We start from the raw sequence: 24,983 nt of genomic DNA on the forward strand, positions 1-24,983 counted from the left end.
TGCATGGAGCAGGAAAAATATGCCCGTGATGGAAGCAGGCAACTAAAACTTGGTCATCTGGTTTCAGGGACTTTTGCCTTGCATTGCCACAAATAGAAATTTATTTTACTTTTGTTACAGTTAAAAGGTCAATTCGGTCAATTCAGTCCTCAGTCTTGTTGGTTAAAAGTACTGAAACAAATGTAAATACAGGAGAACGGTCTTAACAGATTACTCAGTAGAGCAAAGAAAAAAAAAAATTAAGAGTTTCAAGGTGTTGCTCCCTACACGTTGCTCAGAACTTGAATAGCTCAACAAGTAGGAGCTACATCATTAACTTTCCAAGAGATAAGTCATTTCCTAGAATGCTGTGCCCCTCAAGATCAAGAATTTCCCATTTGATTTTGCCAATCCGGTTAGAGAGGGCACCAGTCAGTCCATGGTTGTGGGCTAGCATCACAGCAGGCACAATTTCCAGAACACTTTTCACCCCTCGTTACTGCTCCTATGACCTTACTCTTGGAAAAAACCATAATAGACCATGTCACCCTTTGTAAGAGCAATGCCATGTTGACAACAGAAATTGCATATCAAAGCAGACATAAAAAAATTAAGAAAAAAAAAAAAAACACAAAACAGTTTTTAATATGGATTTCATTTGGTTTAAATAGTGGACAGGTTGGGGGGGGAATCTGGGAAGAGGGTATGTTGTCCAAAGCAGAAAGCTCTCAAAACAGCAGTGTGATGAGCTGGGATCCAGGTTCAAAGCATCTGCCCACCTCTAAGTCATGCAAATTTGATTTGCATGTTTAAGCCCAATGTTTGGCACATGTCATGTCTACAGTACCTTGACACATTTTACAAAGCAAGTTGCATGTAATCCAACGATCACCTGCGATGCCAATAAAACGCAGTATGTTAGCGAGGTAGGACTCAAAGGACGCCCCACACAGCCGACGCTCCCCCACGAACACTGCGTCTCATTCCTAAGCGGTTTTTTGGTTCTACTTCAGCACCTGACAGGAGCTGTACAATAGCTCAAATTAAAATTAAAAAAAGTAAAGTGACGGCCTCCCAACAGCTGGCTGCCACTGACACGAGACTGAACTGGGTCGTATTGACTGTTTCTGCAACCAGGATTAGCGTCTCCACGGCCAACAGCTGGTACGGACACAGATCTTTGAGCACCAGGAGCAACAGAGCACCCTGCACGTCCCAGCCAGGCAGTGAGTGCTGCCTGGTATTTGGGTGTTTCTGGAAAAGGTCCAAATTAGACGTGCAGAGCAAGGGAAGTTATCCAACATTTCAGGCCTGTTACGTTTTCCTTTAAAATACGGTAAGAGTCAAGGGCATGGCTGATGGACTCCCTGACCTATTGGTGAATGGTGCCAACACTACTGTATCGACCACGTATTTTGTGTACAGTACTTGTCAACCGAAGAAACAGTTTTATTACTTATACTAATTAGTCAATATCATCTGGCAGACTAGACGAAGCTGAAGATGACACCAGCTCCAGGTAATTTTTTAACCATAGGACTTCTATTACTCAAACATCTTTTTGGTTTCAGGGTTGGTTTAGCTCTTTGAGTCTGAAAACATGATTTAAGACTAAATCTCACTGCAGTGAGAAAGAGAGAAGTGTCTTTTAATGTTGTTACGCCTTCCTGGCCACAGTTCATCCAACTGCATAATTTGATGGAGAATTTGACTGTACAGTTGCCATGAAATCAGAGTCTTCACCAGGAGCCTGGTGCCGTGGATGAACGTGGATGCCCATAAGGGCAAGTGGTTGCGTATCGTGGTTAGAGAGGAACCCGGGAACGGCCATGGTGGGTGTGCAAGAGACGTGCTAAGCCTTTCCTTTGGCTTAACATGCAATTCATAGAAGCATTCACTACTGACTGACAGGTAAAGTCATCATTTCTCTTAACTGAAACTGCAGCAGAGATCAAATTATTATTTTTAGTGAATCTGTCACAAAATCTTCCCTCGTGTTCAGTTCTGCGTCTCGAGGTACTCGTGTGAGGTAACACAGTTTGTAGCATACGTCATGCATTACCACCTAGTCATTTTAGATGTTAAAAGAAATCAACAGGTATTACTGAAAAGAGGGTTGTACCTTCTGTATTTAATACCAAAAAACCACTTTCTTGCATTAGTCATTTCAGACTGACAAATTTCTAAAAATCAGAAAAGAAAAATATATATATCCACACATTTGTTAAATAAGCAACAAAATGTTATAAACAAACAAACAAACAAAAAAAAAACAAAACCAAAAAACGGTCAAACTAGTTCTTTTACCTCTTTAAAACATGCTCATGGTGAAAATTTATTTTACATATTTAAAATAGTACATTTAAAATTAGTTACATTACAGGTACAATGATGAACATTGCGACTATCCATTATATTGCACAACCTGACTTCATCAATATGAGTTTGTTTCTTTTCTTTTTTTTTTCTTTTAAATAGTGCAAAATACTTTATACAGGAATGTACTTGGATGGGGGTCTTGCAAACCAAAAAAATATATTACAAAAGTTACTGCAAACAGAAAAAAAACCCAAACCAAAACAAAATTAAAAAAAAAAAAAAAGATACAAGCTGTACAAGGAAATTGCCATAGACAACAAAATCTCTCCTCCTTGAGAAGTGAACCTCAGTCCAACACGGGGCCTGGATTTTTTTGTGTTGGTTTTTTTTTTTTTTTTTTTTTTGCTAGAAGCTGTTATAACCAATATATAGATTAGTAACTTAATACAACATAAATATAAGTCCAGTCCAAGCAGGTCCATGTTGGTGTAAAATGGTGTAACGTAAAACATATCTTTAACCATTTATGTTTTTATTTCTCTCCAAAATAGAAACAAAACCCCACAAAATGAAAATAAGAAAACCCAAGCTATCCACCATGGCTGCCCGATGCTGTGGATTGACAACTCATCTTGTTCCAATGGCACTGTAGATAAAAATCAGCAGGAATTCCCTACCATTTGGGTTTGTTTATTTTTATTCATTTTTTTTTTCCTCAAAAAATCCACATAGTGCTCCCAGCGAAGCCAACATGGCACTTACTTGATGCTTCCGTCGCTATTATCTGTAGTGGATTTAGTGAGGGGAGCCAAGATATTGCCGGGGATCCATCCTTCAGCAGCCGGAGAGTGGTCGTTTGCAGGCTGGTACACCAGGAACATGTTCTGCTGGTTGATAGCAAGGATCTGCACCACCTCTCCTTGATTCACACAGATCTCATCCTCCTTCAGTGCATAGTAATCTTTAATCACCACCATGGAAGAGGTTCCATTGCACCCTCCCAAATCAGTCTGTGAAAAGGGACACAACAGAAACTGGTGACCAGGTGGTGCTGAGGAACCTGGCTTTTCCAGCAGCAATCCCACCACTTCATTTCCAGCCTAACTGTATCAGGGAACAAGACACAAAACACTTCAGGTTCACATTGGTAGAAAAGGGTTTTTAGGATCTGAAAGGCGGCCGTAATCTGATACAAACCAGCCTCCTATTTCATATTAAATTTCACAGTTGCCAGCAACGGTGCCCCAGCCATGTTCTCATTTGTGTGGTGCCACAGAGGAACGATCTGTGCCGAGCCAAATCGGGACAAAGACCAACAAAGGCTTAACGTTAGAAGATGAATGAATACTCGCACATCTCGTGATCTTAAATATAGGTCATACTGGAAAGTGGCTTTGGTCAACCACAGCCAGCAGCAGGGTCCAAGCACCGCTGATGGTTACTGACTCTGGTGGTTTGTGTGCAGTGCACAGGCACCCAAATTATAACCTTCAACTGGCACCCTGAGAGCTGTTATGTGGGAAAAGGTCTAAACTCTTCTATACCATCAGAGTAGACCTCTTCATGAATGGGTGGTTAATGGGTGTTAGAGAAGCCTGAATATTGCTGCTTCCAGGACAGCGAATGGGTACTCAGTTCACCAGGTCTGCAAACACAATGCCCTGAAGAATGATGGGATCAGGGCTCCAGGGTCAGGCTCTGTCTCCGTTTCCCAGCTGAAGTGCCACCCACCTGGACACTGGAGCTTTCACAGTCTCTGTTTAATCCCAAATCACATTTTACACCATTGCTTCAGTATGTTGGTGCCCGTTGACCTCGTTAGCTAATAATTAAAGCTAACTTCGCAGATGGTCTATGGTATAAGAAATGAGTTATGAGATCATGTTTTATCAGATGAGCTGGATACCTTGCTTTGTTCATACTTGTCTCCGGGCTGTGAGTGTTCATACCCTGTGCTGCCGTTGGAGGTAGATATCTTCAGGGGTGGGAGAGATGGGTTACGGCTTGTAGCCTTCAAAGGCTTCTCAGACCCTACTGGAACAGAAGAATAGGGTCTGCTGTTGGGCTGAGGGACCCTACCGGTCTGGGGCCTCAGCACTGCTGAGCTACTTTCTTTGCGTTGGTACTCTATGGGAGACTGTAGCGCTGCAAAAGAGGACAAGAATTAGCTATACGCTTTCAATGACGTTGCAAAGGGCTGCAGAGAGTGTGCAGGGTGATTCAGTTGGAAGAGACACGTAAGTTGCAAACCAAACAGGAGCAGGAGAGGCTGCCCGTGGAAACACAAAGCGTGTTCATGGCCAGACAGGATACAAGCATTTTGCGTTGTACTGCCCATGAACCAAACACAGCACCCCATGCTACTGCAAAGAACAGCTTCTCTAACCACCACTGTAGGCTAAAATATTTGCCATTCGAAGCATACATAATTGCATTAGTTTTCTTTGAAATCGCACAAATTAATCACCTCATGTAGTCACAACAAATGGGAGTCTGAATCAGAGATGCACAGCTCATTTACAGTGAATTTTGCCATCACCAGAAAACACAGATCAAGACCCATAAATCTCATTTGTGTATTCCCAAGAGAGTGTGACTTCTAAATACTCTTCAGACATGATGCACTGCAACTTGGCTCTCTCTGTGCTTTCTGTGTTAACTACTTTAGTTCAAGGAAACTGCTTTCCTTGAGGAAGTATAGACGGCACGAAGACATTAATCCCAGCAGTCCTGACCTCTCCAGAAAATACCCACAAGCAACATTTAACAGCTTTGTAAGCCTTAAAAAAAAGTCTGCTTGTGAGAGTGTACATTTCATAGTCATGGAGAAAGCTTACACTGGGAAAAGGAAGGTTAAAAATGCCAGATGGCAAAGAAATAAAGAATTTGTTATGTTTGGAGGAGAAGGGATCAGGGCTGGGACTCACAGTGAGTGGGAAAGGAACAGATTTGCTAGACTCAGACTACCATCCCCAGACCTATGGGTTTGGTTTTTGCATGTCATGTGGCTTTAATGGATGATTTATAGTCAGTTAATACTGTGTACATGCACCAGACTAAACCTACTGGAATGCAGAGAGACTAGTCTAGCAAGAGGCAGATGGAAGACATAATGTCACAGCATCAGCCCAACCAGGGAACCACAACAGAAGGAACGTCTTTCCCAAGAAGAGGAAAAGGAAAGAAAAACAGAAAAGCTCAGCACCACACAATGTACTCTCTAGCATTCCCCTTCCTAAGACAGGCAGGACTACGCCAGATGACCGTTTTCTTCAAAAGGACACAAAAATAGACTTGTAGTGATCTGGAAGATTACCTGGCTCCAAAAACTACGCGGTGACCCTTGTCTCACAAGTGATTCGTATTTATGCCACAGTAACTACCAGTTTCACTCGCTTACCTCAGCTGCACCTGAAAATGGTTTAGTCCTGCTGCAGATCGGCCATTGGGGAGACAGAAGGTTGGGGAGAACTTTGACAGTGATTTTTGACAGTGATGGTGACATTTTTCTCGTATAGGCAGTAGATTAGGCTGCAAGGTCTTTAGCAGTAAGACCCAAATGAATACTTATCAATCTATCTCAAAACAATCTACCCTACTCAGTGTTTTTAAAGGGTATTTAGTTGAGTGTCCACTTGTGACTACTAATTCCACCATTAACTATCACAGCGATGCCGGGCGTCCAGCCTCCTGTTCAACATCTGTTAGTATTCTTACAAAATCACTGTCCAGATACTTGTGTATTCTCTTTTTCTCTCTCAACCCCCCCACAAAACATGATTTTAAAAAAGGTACAGATCAATGGCATTTTCCTTATGAATTGTATCCATCATCGACATATTTTCTTTACAGCTTGCTTCTCAAAGCAAAATGAAAATACAGTCACTATAGCAAATCATTTGGTGCACAGTTTGTTTCTCAAGCTTAGCAGCTTTTGCTTTTCCAAGGAAAAATATAAAAAGCTTGAATATTTCAGTGTAATTGCACCAAGTTTTACATTTAGGAACTGTGGATGCAAATGGTATGCTTTGTACGTAGCCCTGTACTTGTTGAGGCTTCCCTGCTGAAGAGAGAAAATCAGAGACAGCTTGAGCAAGAACTCACAGGGAATATTTTGTTATTAAGTTTACGCAGCATTGGCTCAGTGTGGATTTAATATGATTTTAAAGACAGAAAACATCCGCTTTAATGAAATGCAAAGCTAAAGAACGTATTTAAAGATTAGTCAGTCTCAATAAGATTACATCCTAAAAGCCACTTAAATTGTTCTGGACTGGACAGACTCTACTGGATACAATATCATTTTCTTGGATCTTATTTATAGGTTTAAAGTAAATCCTTAAGCCTGTGTTTTAATAGAAATCTATTTTTACTTCTAGCTTTAGAGATATGGACGATTATGTTCCTAACCCACCAAATTCCTTGCTGGCCTCACAGAAGACAGGCTAAATAGGGGCTCTGAAGATGCTTCAGTAGAAAAAGGGGCTCACAGGGCAGTGAGTCCTGGGAGGATAGGAGGGAATATATCAAAAATAAAACAACAAGAAAGAAAGATGTGGAAGGGACAGAAAACCCCTGCTGTAGTGTCTGTGGAGTTCTCACAAGGTTTAAAAAAATTTCTGTAGCTAACCATTACTGAACTTATCTTTATTCCAATAAGCCCTCATTCAAAGCCAACTGTACCGACAGAAAACCAGCAAATTTTGGTACCAACTGGTTAAACTGGAGAACTGAGACTGCTCATCTCACCAATCTCTTTAAGGAATCCTTTTACAGTGGTTGTATGAAGCCCTTTCAATTCCAAGTCACGAAATTCCAGTATCAAGTTTGAGAATCAGATCAGCCATAGTTTTTTGAACTTTCACAAACAGCTTTTGCCTGTAACCCTTTCCCAGTTAACTTTTGAAAAGTAAAAATAAGCAATATTAAAATTTATCTCGGTGTTGAAGAAAAGGGAACTTTTGTTTTTGATGTGAACTGAAAGAGCCTCTTCAGATTTTGCAACAAAAAATCCACCAAACAGAACACCAAAACCCAAAATCAAAAAAGCTAACAGATTGTGCCAAGCCAAAGCATTTTGATTCACGCGAGTAAGATTCCTTATTGAACATGTATTAAGTTTTTAAATATAGAACTTTTTTCTAATACAAGCTCAATTAAAGATAAAAAAGCTGAAATGAATAGAACAAAACAATTGTGGAAGCTTCCAAAGTAATTATTCTCACTTTGTTGCTTACAAACAAAGAAATGAAAAGATTCTATTTTTAAATTTTTCCTCTAGCCCTGGTTCCCCCCCTTTCCCTCACCCAATCACGAGCAAGAACAAGCTAAAATTGTTAACTGAATTTGATTCCTCTCTGTTTTCAAAATCCACACTTTTGTTGATCATGTGTGGTTTTTGCTTTTGTTTCTTTTTTTAGAAACACAGCTTTAATTTGAAATATTATTTCAAACCACCCTAAATCTATTCCTAAAGCAAAGCTGACATTTTGGAAAGCCCCCTGTTCATGCACAGCTCCCACGGTTCCTAGGAGAAAGCAAGCCGGATGTTTCCTTGCCCTCTCTTTAGTTTTTTGTTGAAAGCAGGGGCTTCCCCGCAGAGTTTGGACCTGTAAGGGGGTGGATGGTGAGGCAGCCTTTGTCCCACCTCATGACCTCAGCTTGTAGCGCATGATGATGTTGAACAGGAGGTTCCTGGGGATACGCCTTGCTCCGGCCAAGCAACAGATACTGTGCAGATACAACGGCAACCTGGCTTCAATGTGGTCTTGGGAAGGGATTACATTTAAAATCTCGTGGTAGAATGGAAAGCACCAGGTGATACAGTGCTGCAGACCCCAGCAATTTTAAAGGATCTTGCAGAAAAGTACCACCAAAGGCACGTCATTGACGAGAGGGAGGTGAGACCTGAAGGTGAAATCTGACTGATACATGCAGGGCAACTGCTCAGGGACCCACCACCTATTTCAGCAAAGAGCTGAAAGCTGCCAAAAACAGTACATGAGATGCTGCTAATGGAGCCAGGCCAGAACAACCAGCAGTCTTTAATGCAAGGTGGGGCTCCAGCAGCTTCTCAGGGTGGGCTTCAGGGCCACACAGCAGTTCAGATCAGGCTTGCCTGGCCCTTCTCCCATTCTTCACCTTCCCACTAGGCAGATCTGGCAGGCAGGACAGAGACCTCTGTACAGTGGCACTGAGGTGGTCTCTTTTCAAAGACCAGCTGTAAATTATGAGGGCTCTTTCCCATGTACTCTGTGGATACCACTTGAGCCAGTGCTTAATGACAGGCAGACTGGGCTCTAGTTTTCCCCTTGGGATTTTCCTTATGAAGAGAAGTTGCTGAATGTTTTTCTCATAGAGGGAACAAAGACACAAAGATTCTAAATCCCATTTAGCGTCACAGCTTGGGAAACAGAGCAAAGACCATGTACATACCATTTAGGAAATCTCTTTGTGTGTCCAGGACCTGGTTGATGTCCTGTACCCAAGCTTGCTGAATTTCTGGATTAGCTGCCTGTAAAATGACTCTCTCTGATGTTTCCCGGCTCATTAGAGCAAACTTGCAGGGATCATTGTCCACATTCTCTTCAATGATAAGGTAGTTCATCTGAAACAAGGCAAGGTAAGCACGTGTTACGTGGAGCATGAGTTAACATTACTCAAGAATCAGAATAAAATTGTTGTGAAAAGTTCCTGAAAATAATTGAGTCTAATAACGGACTGTCAGATCGTAATTAGAAGAATTTGCCTGATCTAGATTAGGCAGGTAAATCTTAAGCTTAAATATGATGCTTAATAAAGCTCCGACAGATGTACCAGACATCCGCCTGCGTTGTCTTGAATTACAACTTCTATTTTAAGGTAACACAGACCTGACTGATGTGCTAAAAATTTACTGTAACCCGTAAATAGAGTTAAAATGTTCCTATTAAGATATTAATAAAGTCTATCATTCCTCCAGTCTAAATAAGTGTTTACATTTCTTATCCTCCATGGGAAAGTCTCAGCCATTAGAGTATTTTTAAAATGGAATGAACTGTGCACAAGGATATACCCCAAAAAAGAGCAATTCTCCCTTGATGCTCCAACAGATCTTCTTACTTCTAGCAGATTACACTGTCATCTGTGTGCAGTCACTTCACTTGCCTGTAGTCACAGATACTCTTTCTGGAAATCTCATGGTTGGCCATTTCGGCTGCTGTCCTGCCCTTGTGTGGCTTCTGTTGTACCCGTAAGTGTACCCATAACTTCAACTTTTCCTGAGCTACTTATCTATGACAGTCAAATAGAATTGGCTGGCATAGTCTTTCAAAAAAAGAGTGTCTTCAGGTCAAAAGTAGACAGCTCCAAAGACTAAGGCAATGATGTCCGTCTAGAAGAAGTCTATCTCAAACTGCTCTGAATATCTGTCAAGGTATGGGGAGATCCACTCCACATCTGAATACTGGCCAGTGTTCAAACTTCAAGATGGAAGGAGACTCTTCCTTCTCTCCTGAGGGTCCCTGTGAAGTTTGAGGGACAGGAAGGAACTCCTCTGACATGGGGACAAGGAAAAGGACAGTGAACCTGGACAGTGCTCTTCCTCTTGTTCTGAGCTCTTGCTCCTCTGGTTGATAGTCAAAGCAAGGAAGTCGATCCTTGTATGACTCCAGGAAAAAAGACTTACAGGTCAGAGTCCCTAACCTGCTAGTTGTGTGCATCTTGGAGGTGCATTTGCCAAGGCTACCCACTTAGGTATTTTGAGAGTCTGAAAGGTACCCAACTGAGAAGTATTCAAGAATGGATGTGCTATTTCTGAACGCTAACTACCTCACTGCATAAAGAATGTTTCTTTGCTAACGTAGGACATCATGATGATGCTTCTATCACAGTCCAAGTGTGACAGATCTTGAAGAACAATATTTGGGAGCCTCATCTCCCTGACAGACCAGAACAGCTGCATTTGAAGTCATATGCTCTTCATACTCTAACGGAGAGATCTCAGTGCTCAGCAGTGACTGTGACACAGAGCAAAGAAATGGGATGTCCGGTGCTGGCTAGGTCCTTCTGCTGCGTGGGAGGATGTGACCAGCTGGTAAGCTCCCTGCGTCTCTCAGGGAGTGTCTCCCAGAGAACTGGACAACCATGACCACAGACGGTATCAAAGCTAGCCAAAGACGGTTAGTCAGTCCTGATAACTGCTGCGAAGATGGGTTCAACCTGCCCAGCAGGATTGTGTCAGAACTTGAATCAAGGTCAAAAACTTGGTCCTAGCTGACAGTGTAAAGCCTCCTCAAACTCTGGCTCATGACCTCAGACCAGATGCAGTTTCTGGATGCCCTCTTTAAGGGCAGGGTTATGGAAGACATGGAGTGAGGCAGCCTGTTTATGTGACACCTTTGGACAAAGTGCCTTCTCTCCAGGGAGTCACTCAGCTCAGGTTGAGGCTCTACTGCAAGGTGAGGACACCTGTGGCACGGAGAAGTGGGGAATGGTCCTGCTATAGGGAATGGTTCTGCTCCATTGCAGGCCACAGCTCGTCTCTGTGGGAAAGCATGAGAGAAATGCAAAAGCAGCCAGGAGCTGAAGTAGGGGCTGGGAGGCAGGGAGTGAGAGCTGCCGGCACACAGGCTCCACGCTGCGGTGGGGGAGATGCACACAGAGCCACAGAGGATTCCACACTTGCTGCAGGCACTCAAGAGGAGAAGGAGCTGTTTGCCAAATGGAAGAAAAGAGGGACTGGAAAATTATCATGCAAAAATTTTAAACTCCGGCAGTGGGAACAGCATTACTTTCATAGGCTGTTTAACTAGAAAAGCAACTCATACCCTTGAGGCAAGCTAATTTTATTGACATTAGGAGAGATTTATTTTTCTCTCTTTATCTACAATATACAATTCAGGAATTGTTTCCTGCAGATAAAAGCCTCATTGTTATACATACAATAAACTGAAGTAGAAATGATTCATGTTATTTCCATCTCCAATTTTAATAATGATTTAAATCAGCAATAAGAAAAAAATCAAAGCTGATCACCTAAATCAAGATAATTGTTTATTTGTACACTTTAGGTTTTTCCTTATAACTTATTATTTGGTTGGAAACTATGAAATACACTGACTTGCAAATGGATATAGGCTTTTCAGTAAATACTGCAGTTTCTGTCAGCCAGGAAGATGCCTTCATTTCAGTAAATATGCTGTTTATCATAGATTTGTTTAGTTATATATGGTTAATATGCATTATTTCACCTGATATTGTTCTCTTCTATTTCATATTTGTGTACCATTTAAAATTTAAAGCAAACACAATGCATTCTCTCACATCTCTTTTTAACCTGTATCTTTGAAAAGGAAATCAATCCCAGGCTGGTTTCTCAGCTTTGAACGATCAAGACATTCAAATGAACCAGTGACTCTGTTCTACCAGAAGAGGTTTAGCATTCCTTTACCTTCACCCACCATTCCAGAGGTTAACTTTGCGTTTGTTAAACAAGCATAAATAAACAAATAAATAAGTATTTATTAAACAAACAAATAAATAAGTATTTTCCTTGGTTACTTCTGCTTTTTACTTTTAGTTCCAGCCCCATAATCTGTAAAGATGATTTAAACCCAAAATTATTTTCTTAAAACTTTATAGTTTAGCTGATTTTATAACTCCTCATAGCTGCATTTTTAGAACTGTGTGTGTTTTTGTTTGTTTTTAAAATGGTTCTGTCTTCTTGCAACATTCACATTTGTACTATGAGCCCTTCCCCCCTTTAGGGAGGGTATTTCCAGTAATGTCACACAGAGGCTTAGTACTGACTTACAGTTTGGCCTAAGATAACTGTTTTGGATACTACAACTTCCCCCACCTTTTATGATCACGCTTAAAAGCGACTATTGTAGACTTTCTCTGACTACTGCAGGCTTTGTAGCACTATTTGCTAACTCAGAGCTATGAATGACAGCGGATCTGTGCTGGCTGTCTTCCTTGTGAAAATTACCCAGCAATTTAGACACCCAGTGTTTTATTTAGAGATAGTCTTAAACGGCTTCTGATCCACTGAAAGGTAAATGCAAATGTTTTCTGCAAATTGTTGGCCACCTATGACAGCATGGACCAATCTCACAGAAAATTGGTAAGATTTCCTTATGTGACCATCAAACCGAGTATGTCTCTCCCTCTCTATTTCTTACCTTTATGCTTTTCTTGAACATGTAGCCTGGTGTTAAAGATCCTTTTCTAAGGAGTTCGCTGAAGATAACTATTTGCTCGAAGAGAAACACCCTACGCTCCTTCGGCCGAGACTGAACTCCAGAATCCTGCTCTGTCACGTAGAAGGTGTCCTGCTGCAGCAGCTTGCCTTGAGCTGTCAGCTTGCCCTGAGAAGCAGACAAGGCACCAACATTACAAACCCCACCACGATCCCATGAGACAGTCTGCTATGTTTCGTGCAGTCCAAGTTTTCCAAGCAGCACTGAATTCATGTGGGACATACCTCCTAAAAGTTATTGAAGCAGCAATCTTGTAAATCAAGAGCCCAGTTTAAGGAAAATAACATAGGTTTTCTTTGTTGTCATTCCCACTCATTGCACATATAAAACCAAAAGCAAAAGGTCTCAAGTAAACTGTTTCCTATTAAATTTCAAACCCTGTTCCCATTATGTAGTTTGTTATTGTAGTGCCTTGGATTCCCTCTAGTCATGAGCTCTCCATCACCCTTTAAGCCAGTGATGCAACACCTGGAGATGCAAAAAACCCAGGACCTACCTGTTTGCAGGAATGCTGCGATGCATAAGATGGTAAGACAAACTTGACTTCATTTTGGAGATAAGACATCTCACCAGGACTGCCAAAGTCTACATTGGCTTAGTTACAAACCACAAGCTGTAACCTGTGGGGCTACAGCTCACAACTCCCCTCCTGGATGTTGCCAAACTCAGAGGGAGCTGTTAACATGTTAATGCCAGGTGACCTTACTAACAGGCAGAGCAGTCTGGTTCACCGCTTATTGTGCTCTGGCAATAGATATAAGAAGTCTGATTCAAGCTTGCAGAAGCTGTTATAGACCTCACATTCTGAAGAAACAATAGATAGATTGTCACAAGTTTAGAGTGTGAGGTGTATCACCCCCATCTTCAAAACCTCACCAAAGCATGCAGCTCAGCGCTGGAGAAGAACAAGCACTAGGGAAACAGCCTGGAGTAGGGCAGATTGTAGAGACAATCACAGAAAGAGAAAATACTTTTACATGTCTAGTTGTTGTTATAAGCAGAATGCAAATGCGTACCTCAAAGCCTTGGAGGCGACCCAGGTTCATCATATCATTGCAACGTTTCGGTACAAGGCACATTAATTCAACTGCTTTCTGTTAAAGGGAAAAGGATGTTGTATTATTACAAAAGAATCAGAGAGTTCCTAAAAGCAAAGTGTCAAATAATGGACTTCAAGAGCGTGATCACTGCTGGCAGTTATTCATGGTGAGGCCTCATGCACTGAAAATGTACGGTAATGTCTAAAAGAGGATGGTTCCCCTACAATGCAAGACTGTGCCTTTATCTTTCACTTCTGACTTCAGGTAAGAGAAATACCACATTTAGAATACCAGCAGGATCTTCAAGTATTGTCAAAGGCAAACTGGGGTTTTCATTCCTCCATATAAAGTGCCATTAGATAACGTAGCACGATTCTCCAGGACATGAAAACGTACCTCTATCTCAGAGCACTCCAGACCAGCTTTTTCACTGTACCTCAGGAAGTCCTGGAGAAAGCAGAAAGGTTTGCATTAAGGCACTTCAGAAAGAGAAGACAAAAGATGCCAGTTTGAAAGAGAAAAAGCATATTCAGCATGTGATTTTCTGAAAAAGAACTTGGTAATATTAATAAATTCATTTTCAGGGGTTGCTGAACTTTAAAACCACTTTATAGATACGGAAAAGGGGTGTCGATGGTTGCTGAAAACTACACAGAAAAAAAGAAAAAGCTGGGATTAGCCCTTGGGAAGGCTTACTTGGTCCCTGTTTTAAGCCACAAGACCACACACACTTGAAGATTTTTCTTTTCCTCTTGGCATTTCAGGGAACATGCCGCTGTCTCTTTGCAAGTGTGCAATTATCAAACTGTGGGCTGATGGCCGCCTGCTTGAGACTAGTTCAAAAAAGAGAAGAAACCAGCTCAGAGCCCTGGTACTGCTGGAGATTACAGGGTATGGTTCAGACACGCCTAATTTTAGATATTAGCTTGAGGCCCCTAGGGATGAATTTTCAGAAATGCTGAGTAATTGGCATTGCGGATAAAGTCAGCCAAAGCCAGACTGGTCAAACTCCTCAGGAAAAAAATTAAGGTAGGCTCCCCAAATTTGCAGACATCAGAATATTCTGGAAATATGTTTCTTAAGCAAATTTGAAGAGAGATATTCAGAAATGGAAGCTACAGTGTTTGTTAGAATCATACCATTCAGCACCAAAGACAGGCTTTATTAACACTCCTGTGCATCTTTATTGCAATTTTAAAAAATTGAATGAAAGTTTGTTCTGTTACTTCAAAGGAAGAAAATTCCTATTTCAAGTTTATTCTTCTATGAAAAAATTCCAATAGTAAATAAAAAAAAACCCTTTTGATTATCATCAATTGCAAACTACTCCCACAGATGTGGCCCTCCTGCTCTCTGGACATTTTCCATGGGACTCTGTCATCTTATGCCCGTGTATAAGCAGACTCCTCTTTCCTCTTAATTTGATGTAGTTATTCCTCTGTTAAAACTAAGGCTGACTTAAAATAACAGCACCTAATGCAAGATGCAGACCATAGTTTAGTCCTAACTGCATCTTTCCACTTACCTTGAGAAGAAGCTGATATTTAGTTATTCTTTGAATGGGTTTGATCAGAAAGTCACTGATGGTTAGCCGTTGGCTTATTTCCTGTTGAACCTCCTAAAAATTGAGGATTAAAAACGATTGCAAACAATCACGGAGTAAGACAGAGAACATCATAAAATGTCTCAGCAGAGGCTTATTTCCCCAGAAAGTTGGTTTGCTCTTAATCTTTTGTTTGCAAGAGGGAATTTTAGAGGATTTAAAAATCTGGCATGTCCTATTTAGGCAAGGAGTGGGTAAAAGTCACGACCGAGCCGGAAGGCGTTGGAAAGCACAGGATCCCTTCCCCCTTTGAGCTGACCGAGCAGGACTGCAAGGTCTGGAGACCTCTCTTTCCACTGCAGCAGGGATTAGCTCACAAACAAGCCCTGCAGAGCACGCCTCATGCCCTTGGGTGAAACAAAACATCCTTCCCTTGTTAAACGAGCTTCTTTCACGTTAATATCTAAATGTGCCTAGTCCCAAAGACTTCTTGAAACAGACAACATTATCGGGAATTTATGAGAGGCACCACCCAGCTCTAACAACTTTGCCCCCTCCCCTGTTTGTAGACTACGGATTAAAAAGTCTTATTTTATTTTGGACAGAAATCAATGCAGATGTGGCACTCTGAGGGCTACACACAGTTAGTACTGGATTAAATATTTATTAGAAATTAACATGAGAATTTCAAATAAATGAAATAACTTATTTTCCTTGTACTTTAACAGCGTGTGCAGTATCAAAATCTAGAATTTGTTTTAGCCAAGCCCCACAGGTCGCAGAGCCCACAGGTCTACTTCACTAGGAGTCACAGCCCTATGTAGCAGTAACGTATAATGAGCCATGCTTACCTCGAAGTATGCCTCGTACTCAGCTACTATATATTCAGATCGTGGCTTGTTTTGGCAATATACCACATACATGTGTAACCGCCGCTCCTGCGAAAGCAAAATGCACAGCAGCCCGGTGAGAGATTTGCTACCATTCTGTCCTGCTCTTAAAAAACGGCAGAAAGTTGCTAAGATGTTCTGCTTGGTCTTCCTTATTTTTGGTTTAATCAAAGATTTCGTTTGCTGAAGTAGGAAAGCAAATTGGTAACTGGTTCTGCTCTCCACTTCTGCACCTTAGGCAAACTGACCTTTTAATTTAAGACCCAAACTGGTCTTAAATTTGCTATAGTGTTCTGCTCTAGCTAATATCACATGTACATGTCAATCGTAGCAATTGGCAAGTACCTGCCTTAATTATATTTTGGCAGACGTCCTTGGCCACACCAATTTTGCCCCCAAAATAAGAAGTCTGAAGAAGGCAATGCGTAATGCATTAGTTCAATCCAGCTGCTCACTGAAGATGCATAACTATAATGCTACTTCACATTTCATTTAAGTTTAAACATGTAAAAATATCAAGTTGACACAAGTAAATGCTTTTGGAAAGGAGTCATCACACCCTAAGGGACAATTATACTAGTGATAGGTAACAAAATAAAACTTACATGCTTAATAAAGAGCTGTGCTAAACGGTCAGGTTCTTGAAGACATTTTTCCAGTTCAGCCAGGAAAAAGCTGAAAGAAAGGATATCAACATTTCAGAATATTTCTTTAGATCATCCCAGCAGCAAACTTGTCATTCTTCAGATATATTGGTGCAATTTTAGCTATAAATGAAAAGGTAAGCTTGGCTTCAGCCCTTAATAGTAGCGTTTCTAAAACATTAGCTGAGAGCTGTGAAATATGGAGGTCTTGTCTTGCAAACTATCTGCTCTTCTTTACTATTACAGTGGTTACAATTTTTAAAAAGTGCCAATTACGATCTAATTGCAAGAGTTGCTTTCCTTCACTGAGAACTCCCAAAGCAGAACTTTTCCCTATACCAAACCACTTGTGACAACTCAGCTGAAGCTTTAGCAGGAGTTCTCAGTTGCAAGAGCAGATTTGGAGTACTGGTCAATATGAAAGAGATGCAGAAGCTTCCACTCGAATAAACAAATCAACATGTTTTTGCTGGTGGAGTTTTGGCATGTTCTGGTTTTTGCTGTTTTTCAGTATATTACTGTTAGTAATATACCATCACTCACAACAGTAACAATAATTCATAAACACTATCTCTATCTTGACCTACAGCTCTCGAGAGGTCAGTTGTTCTAGTGTGAATGCCCTTACTAAGAATATACTGGGATGCCTAAAAGTGAGGTAAAAGCAGCTAAACTAAACTTTAGAAATGCTGGTAGGTTTTTCTATCTGGTAGGCAAATCCTGGCAATCTCCCTTTCTATCATCTTCCTCTTTTTCACTGCAAGATTTCTGTCTCAAATGCCTCCATAGATTTGCTACAGTAGCCAGATTTGGTGAGAGGACATGCCTGCAATGGTCTGGTCCCAAGGAATCCCTGAACCTCAAAAGAAGATGCACATTGGACAGCTGTACCAACTAAACATCCCTATTGCTACCATCAGATACAGCTGCTTCCATAACTCAATCCTCTATAAATGTTAAATTCATCTGCATTTAAATAGACTTCTTGACCCAGATTTGCAGAACTAAAAATAGGGAATCCGTCTTGATGTGTTACAGAAAGCTCCTATCATCACACTTAAACAATGGCACTGGTGAAAACACTTTGTTGCTGGTATCAACTTAATATATGGTGAAGCTTGTTCTGATATTTTGTTTTGTGCTCACAAGGGCATCTGTCAGAACATAAGGACAGGCCCAAGCCATGAGATAAATACATGATGGGAAAGATACCGTGTTTCCTGGGTGAGGGAAACGACCAGAGCTGAAGGAAGATCCAGCCCGGTGGCCATTGCTCAAGACTCTGCATGCAGTCTCAAGTTCTAGTTAGCCAGAACTGTAGAGTATTTTTGAGTGGCAGAGTTGAAATGGATGACCATATTGTCCGTAAGCAAGACATTGCTGTTCATAAAGTTACAGTGGAAATGGCCCAAGGTTTGAAATAAGCCTTGTGTTTCCAGCAGCTTTTCAAAAGCTACTGGTATGAGGACAGACTAATGGAACAGAGCTCCTAAATCAGAGTCAAAATCATCAGCCAGGCCAAAGACTGTCATAGCTTTTACGTGAGAAGTATTTTGAAAGTATTTGCATTTTATCACCCTGCTAGCCAAATACTACTGGTATGGTCAGCCTTCATGATCCTGTCAGCTGCCTGTGAAGATGTTTGTGTTGCTGAGAACCACAAGACATAGGAAGGAAACCATGACTTTCCAGCGTTGCTACTGCTTCTCATTTGGATGGATTGAGCCCACAGCTGTGACCCAAGAGATACAATTATGGCAGCCACAGTAGCTTTCCTGCATGTACCCCACAAGCAGCACCTTTCTGGGAGCCAGGTTGGGACTGCTTATGAGCAGTAGCTCAGGAGCTGTGAATGGACCACAATGGTGTCTCCCATGGAGCCTCCTGTTGTGATTCCCCAGCAAGGAATGCCAGAGCAGCACTGACACAGAGCAGACTCTCTTGTGCGCAACAACATTTCTGTCACACTGACCAGCACTCCAGGTGTGGTGTTTGAGCCAGCATAAAGCTGTACCTGTGAAAGATGGCACAACCAACACACTCCCATGAAGCCAAGCAGTGCAAAGCTATAGCCCATCAAAGTTTTTTCACTGGGAAAAAGGAGTTTATGTGGGACTGCTGCTTTGCATCATGCAGTTGGGCCATTTTTGATTGGGTAGACAAAGCCCTGCATCAGGACCATGTGTATCGTGAAACTGTGGCTAAAAGCACATGAATTAGAACATGTTCTCAGGATTCAGGGTAGCGATGATTTGTGAAGTTACTAAGCAGCACTTACAAATCAACAGGGACCATTTAAAGTGAGGCAACGTCCTTTGGAAGTTCAGCCCTGAATTACCTGCTGGTGTTCAATTAAAAGCAGCTTAGACATACGGACACCATATACCCCAATCCTTTATGGAAGAGATGTTACAAAGGTGCTTAAAAAGGAACTAAACCAAAAACTTACTCTTTGTGCCAGTCATAGATCTGGTGAATATTGCCAAATACTATCTTGTCTTTCCCTTTCATATCTTCAGAAACTCCTTTTTCTTCTATCCTCTTCATGAAGCCCTTCAGGATTAATGATCAGCAATTAGCAAAGGGTTCATTTAAAAGGGGAGAATAATTACAATCTTTTTTTTCCAAAGAAGCAGAAGTTTAATGTCAGGATTTTTTACATTGAAAACACTTAAAATACCTTTTGTACAATTTAAAACCAGAAACCCATCTAGATACTCTAAATTACACAGTTTGCTTAAAAGAAAACTTTAAAGGATTTATTCTGAATATCCACCACACTTATACAAACTGTTATTAAATGTCATTGAAGTGACAAGTGCAATTAGAAGATAAAAGTTAAACAAAAGTAGCTGATCAAGCTCTTGGCTTCTCTGGTAAGAGGAAGAAGCCAGAGTCTGCACAGAGTTCTTCACCATGAGTATTTTGTGGGAGCACAAAGCCAAGCAGTAAGTTTGAAGAGTCACATGAATGGGATTTCTCACACCTCCCGAGTTTCTTTATAAGCCTTTGGAGCACTGCAACCCTGTCAGGTTTGCCAGTGGTGCATGATGTAAACAGAAGATAACACAAAGGTCTCCAAGTTTGGAAGCTGTTGAAAATCACTGTTAGAATGAGTGATAATTCTTCTTGGACTAGTGAATGCCAAAAGCATTGCTGAAAGCCCGGTTCAAACATGTGCCTTCAGTTCTGAGTCCTTGCTGGGAAAAAACCTGGACCCTGCATGTGAGATGGCTCTGACAAGTGATCCCTAGGGATTGGCCAGGTCTTTACAAGTTGAAGCTTAAACAATGATAACCCAAACCACTATTTTATCTAAAGTGCTTCTTTGCAAAACAATAATCCACAGGTCACACGCGCACCTCAGCACAGATCCAAACCCAGCTTCTGGAAAAGTACTCAGATGCAGGACGTTAGTCCAGGTGCAAACTCAAGTAAAGTATGTGTTACCATTACTCAATATGACAGCAAGAAAAGCACAAAATAGGTGGTAGGAGCATAAGTTATCCTCCACCACTGCCCTCAAGGCTGCATTACAGCAGAAAGAGTTCGTCACAAGCAGAGTAGCCAAGAAAAATCTTTGTACGCTGGACTTGAAACCTAAAATACAACATTTGCTAGATGGAAACAAAAATAGTTTCCGAAGGCATTTCTTCTTGTTTCTGTCAACATGAGAAGGGGACCATGGAAGCAGAGTGCAAAATAAAGCCGTTTGCTTCTCGTGCTGTTTTTTTTGTTGTTGTCACTTGTCAGCATGGTGCTTTTTAGTGGGAAAACATTTTGCATAGCAGGGTTTGCTTCAGCTCACCTCCACAACAGTTCCCAAGTCTTTGACGTAGTCTTTTTCAGTCTGTACCAGCTCGTTTAAGACAAACCTAAATTAAAACAGAACGCACACGTATTTGACCATATTCCTTGATGTTACCGTTTGCTTCTCTTACCACCCCTCCAGAAAACCCCACCATGATCGAGGTCATGTAACATGACTCACTCTTCACTCACTTACATCTCAGTGGAATGTAAATGACAAAAATGGTCACATTTCAGGTCAGGGTAGTTTCAATTGTCTTAACCACTCTTTCCTCCTATCCCTCTTCCCCCCCCCATCCCAGGATGGTGCAAGAGCAGCAGCACAACCGGCTGCCTGTACTTTGAACCTCCTCTCCTCCATCCCCCATGCAGCCCCCGACAGCTATGGAGACGTGTCCTGACCCATTTTGCAGCAAGCAGGAGAGGATTTCTTGCCCCAGTCCCTCTGGCTTTGCCCAAGATTCAGCAATTAAGTTTTAATTTGGAAGTCTCAAACACTTGCAAAACAATTCCCTTCTCCTGTCATAACCAAGAGCTTAATCTTTCAGACTAGGTAATCCACGTGTGGGTGTCAATTGATTTACACTGATTTCAGAGCTAATAATCCGGAGCAGGAGAGTCATCTAATCAAGGCCTGATGCATGCAAACAACAGCAAACTAAAAAAAGCCCCTCCTTTGTAAGTCAAACTGACTAATCACATAATGTTCTTTCGAGGACAATTTCAAAAAGTTACAGCTTGTTGCAGACAGTCTGCCTCTCAGTTACGCTGATACACAGATTTGGCACATGACAAATAAACTCCATCTGTGCTAAAGTTTGCTGCAGCAGTAACAAGGCTAACAAGATAGAGGAGTGCTTTCATGTCTAATATCGCTCTGTTCACATCAATCGGCAGACGGACCCACTTGAAATTATAGGGCTGAGGGCAAACAGTGCTAAGATAAAAGCCTGGTTGAAAACATCTAGAGGAAAAAAAAAAAAAAAGTAGACTGGCATTGCAAGGAGGGACTCAGCTATGAGAGGTCACTGAGAAAATAAATCCTGCTCCTGCTGCATTCCCAACATGTCCCTTGCTCAGACAGAGTGGAGGAGATACTTAGGACACGTGGCAGGAAGAGGTCAAACAGCTTCTTGTTCATTTAAGAGTGAAATCCAGCCCCCTTGGCAGAAGGCAGTGCTGGCAGCGGTGATGCCAGATGCTTGTTCTCTCCGAAGAGCCCTGCCAAGTTGTGTGCCTGGGTAGTAAACACGCACGGGGCAAAAGGCTGCTCTTTCACAAAGCAGCAGCGTGTGGCCCGAACAAGCGTATGCTGTACAGTCCCCTCTAGCTGGCTGACCTACCGTGTCCTTGCGAAAGGCTTGCCATGTCCCCTCTGCCTGGGGAGGCGTGCTGGCAGGTTACATTTCAGCTCACACTACCTCCGACTGCGTTGCTCCCCATGAACACAGCGAGCTGCTGGGGGAATGGGGAGAACCTCTCCCTCCTCCCCACTGCCTCTCCTTTGGTTTGAGTTACTGCAAGGGGCCATCTGGCCAAACCCCACTCTAAAAATGAAGCAGCGGGCACTTGTAGTACGTAATGCTGCAGGCCATGCAGGCAGGTGGGTGTGAATTAAACATCAGTGCAGTGACCAGGTGTCTATTAGGTGAACAAACTAACCCTGCAAATTTACACCTCTATTAGGAACCAGGGTCTGCACTTCCACTGCACCTCCACAACTCAGCGCCAGCATTCCCCCAGCTCCCCTCGTCCTACCAAGCAGAAAAATCAACCTTGACCACCTCCATTAGTTCTCTGAAGCCCACCTGACACAGGACCTTACAGGCACTCCCAGATTTAAGGTTTCTAAGATGCACGTGGCCAGAAATTCAAGTTCACTCATCTCCTCGCCTGATAACATAAAGCAAGGGCAGGCTGTTGCCTGGAAAGTGCCTGCCCTGGTCACCAGCAGGTATTGACTACACAGCTGTATTTAAAATGGCATGAACTGGAACAAGGTTAGAGCCTCCTCACTTCTGAATATTTGCATATCTTGGTAAGTCTGTATTAAATCTATACTGAACGACGCTACCCAATGAGACTATTATCTTATTGCTCATAGAAATGCAGTAATCAAGCCCGGTGGAATAGGGGTTTCCTAATGCCAGGGCTAACTCTTGGCATGCACGTGCTTCCAGAGACACAGGAAATTACCGCCCATGCCTGTGCAAGGATTCAGCTGTGGTTTTCTGGAGAATGAGGGGGTCACAGCTCGAGTTGGGAGCTCAGCTGCCTCATATGGCGATGGAATTAAAACACAGCGAGCTGCTGAGATACAGAACACAGACACAACGGAGCTGGAGAGGAGACAGATGTCTTGTGCTGAAAGCCACTAGCAGGTGCTCCTAAACATCCTGGCGTTTAGGAAATCTGGATGGAGGCAGCCACTAATTACGCGTAACATGCTGCCAGTACCCCTGCCAGAAGCATCCCATGCTAGAAAGTGTTACTGTGGCAAAGGTCTCTGCACTAAAACTGCAACCATAAGTTAGTTGCCAGTAATCTAATTAACAAATTGATACCAGAGAAACCCAAAAACTTGCAATATTGAGGAGCTTTTAGGAGACAGGCATGGGCAGAGATGTTCCCTGCAGGAAGGCTGACGGCTGCCTAGTAGAAAACTTCTCCCATTCAGAAACACATCCAGGAGTGTCATGTCCCTGCCTGCTGCTGGGAGTTGATCCAGTCCCTTACCGTATCACTTCCCTGGCTTCCTACAACAAACTGCAGGAGCAAATGATGGCTTTCACAGACCTGTGACTCTTTGCTCCTACTTCCTCTTCTGCTCTTAACTACCTCCTTGTCCTCCCCTGACTTGGTTTCCTTCCCTCCTTGGCATCTTTCCCCAGTGGGCTGCTGGTCTTCTTCCACCTCTCACCTCATCAGACTCTGACGAGACCTGTTTGGACCGTTACTTTTCCCCTCAGTCTACCATTTGATTAGACCATTGCAGCGGCTGCTGTTAGTGTAAGAGGCAGTATAAAGAAAACAGCTAATTCTTGATTCTGTTTCTCCAGTTCTCTGTGTCCTTCAGCTGAACTATGCATTTAAGAAATGCTTTAATCCTGAGAAGCTTTGAAGGCACAAGTGTTATTTTTGTTACATTTAAGGGAGGGTGCAGATAATTTTAAAAACAACTTTCATGACCTGTCACCATTTCTTTCCTCTCCCATTACCACAAACATGAAGGTTTCCCCAGCGAAACTTTCTCTTTAGCGGTGTTTCCCCCACAAATGCATCTGAACTCTGTCCCTTCCTTTGCTAATAATGAAGGCAAAAAAATATCCTCTCATTCAAAAAATCCTAGTGGGATTTGCTGTTCTTTTCTTTGAAGGTAGCTAACAAGGTCAACCACATATCCCCCTTTGAGAGCTGATTTCACCACTGGCAAGGCAGTAATTACCACGGCAAATATCTCAGTAATACTTGTCTAGCTGTTCAGGGGCTTTTACAGCAACAGGTATTTGCTATCTGGAGTAAAAGTTGTACATTTTAAAGAGTGATGATGAACTTCCTGGGTGTGCAAATGCTCTTGTAAAGTCTTTTTACAGGTTAAGAAAAAACAGAAGCAAGCAGACCACAGTTTTACTCCCAGTTCCATGCTCATTCACTACTTCAAAGTGGTCTTTCAGTGCAGCTATATGTCCTCCTTGGGTGCCTATTTCAGAAAGAAGAACCAGCACGACAACTTACATCCTGCCCCTCATTGCTTTGGCTTTTTGTTCCTCTTCAAGGTTTCGTGGAGGAGTTGAAGGCGTCATTCCCTCATTTAGGCAGCCAGTGGCATCTTTTAAGCTTCCTCGGTAAGATCCTCCTTCAAGGGTCTAAAAAAACCCCAAAGAATGATAGAACAAACATTATCCTTAAACCTCAGCATCAGTGTTATCTTCTGTTTCAAGTCAGTTCTGCAATCAACACTGCAGTCTGAAGCCAAGCAGAGTATTCAGCAATACTTTCCCGCAGGACTTAGTGAAACACAACCAAACTTGTTTTAAGTTGATTTAAGACCCCCCTCCCAAAAAAAAAGCATTAAAACAGAGAAGATGTCCTTTTGCTAGAAGGTGGAAAAAGATGTTCCAGTAGCCCCAGGATGAGAAAACTCTTCCAAATTATTTCAAAACAACCTGGAAATACCCTGGTGTCTCAATCAGAACCAGTGTTAGGCTACACGTGGTCAGTGTTTCTTTGCCAAAGATTGAATGGGGATTCTTTGTAGTAAAGTAAAACAAAACGAAACAGAAATAGATGGATACATGGTAACATTCCACAATAATTAAACTTTCGCCCAAATCCCTAGAAAGTAATTGCAATTGACCTAACAGCCTGCATGTAGGGAAGAGAAAATAAAATATCCTCTGAAAATACATCTAACTGGATTAATGAAATACTTTTCAATTTGTTAGTCCCTCGATGGAATAAAACTATTTTGAGTAAACTTTCTGGGAATGTCCTTCTCTGTTTCCCATGTCACAAAG

General features: G+C 42.0%; 1 protein-coding gene across 1 annotated transcript in view; it reads right to left on the bottom strand.

The window, feature by feature from the left end:
- Positions 1-2,702: 2,702 nt before the first annotated feature.
- Positions 2,703-24,983, bottom strand: part of KALRN (kalirin RhoGEF kinase) — a 492,654-nt gene continuing 470,373 nt past the window's right edge. The window contains 12 exon segments of the mRNA XM_074144827.1: positions 2,703-3,308; positions 4,205-4,443; positions 8,734-8,905; positions 12,462-12,647; positions 13,556-13,633; positions 13,976-14,026; positions 15,105-15,197; positions 15,974-16,060; positions 16,618-16,687; positions 19,106-19,209; positions 20,465-20,531; positions 24,202-24,332. Coding sequence (XP_074000928.1) covers positions 3,057-3,308; positions 4,205-4,443; positions 8,734-8,905; positions 12,462-12,647; positions 13,556-13,633; positions 13,976-14,026; positions 15,105-15,197; positions 15,974-16,060; positions 16,618-16,687; positions 19,106-19,209; positions 20,465-20,531; positions 24,202-24,332 — 1,530 coding nt within the window. The 3' untranslated portion in view covers positions 2,703-3,056.

Source organism: Numenius arquata, chromosome 3 (genome assembly GCF_964106895.1).
Source record: "Numenius arquata chromosome 3, bNumArq3.hap1.1, whole genome shotgun sequence".
Lineage (NCBI taxonomy): Eukaryota > Metazoa > Chordata > Aves > Charadriiformes > Scolopacidae > Numenius > Numenius arquata.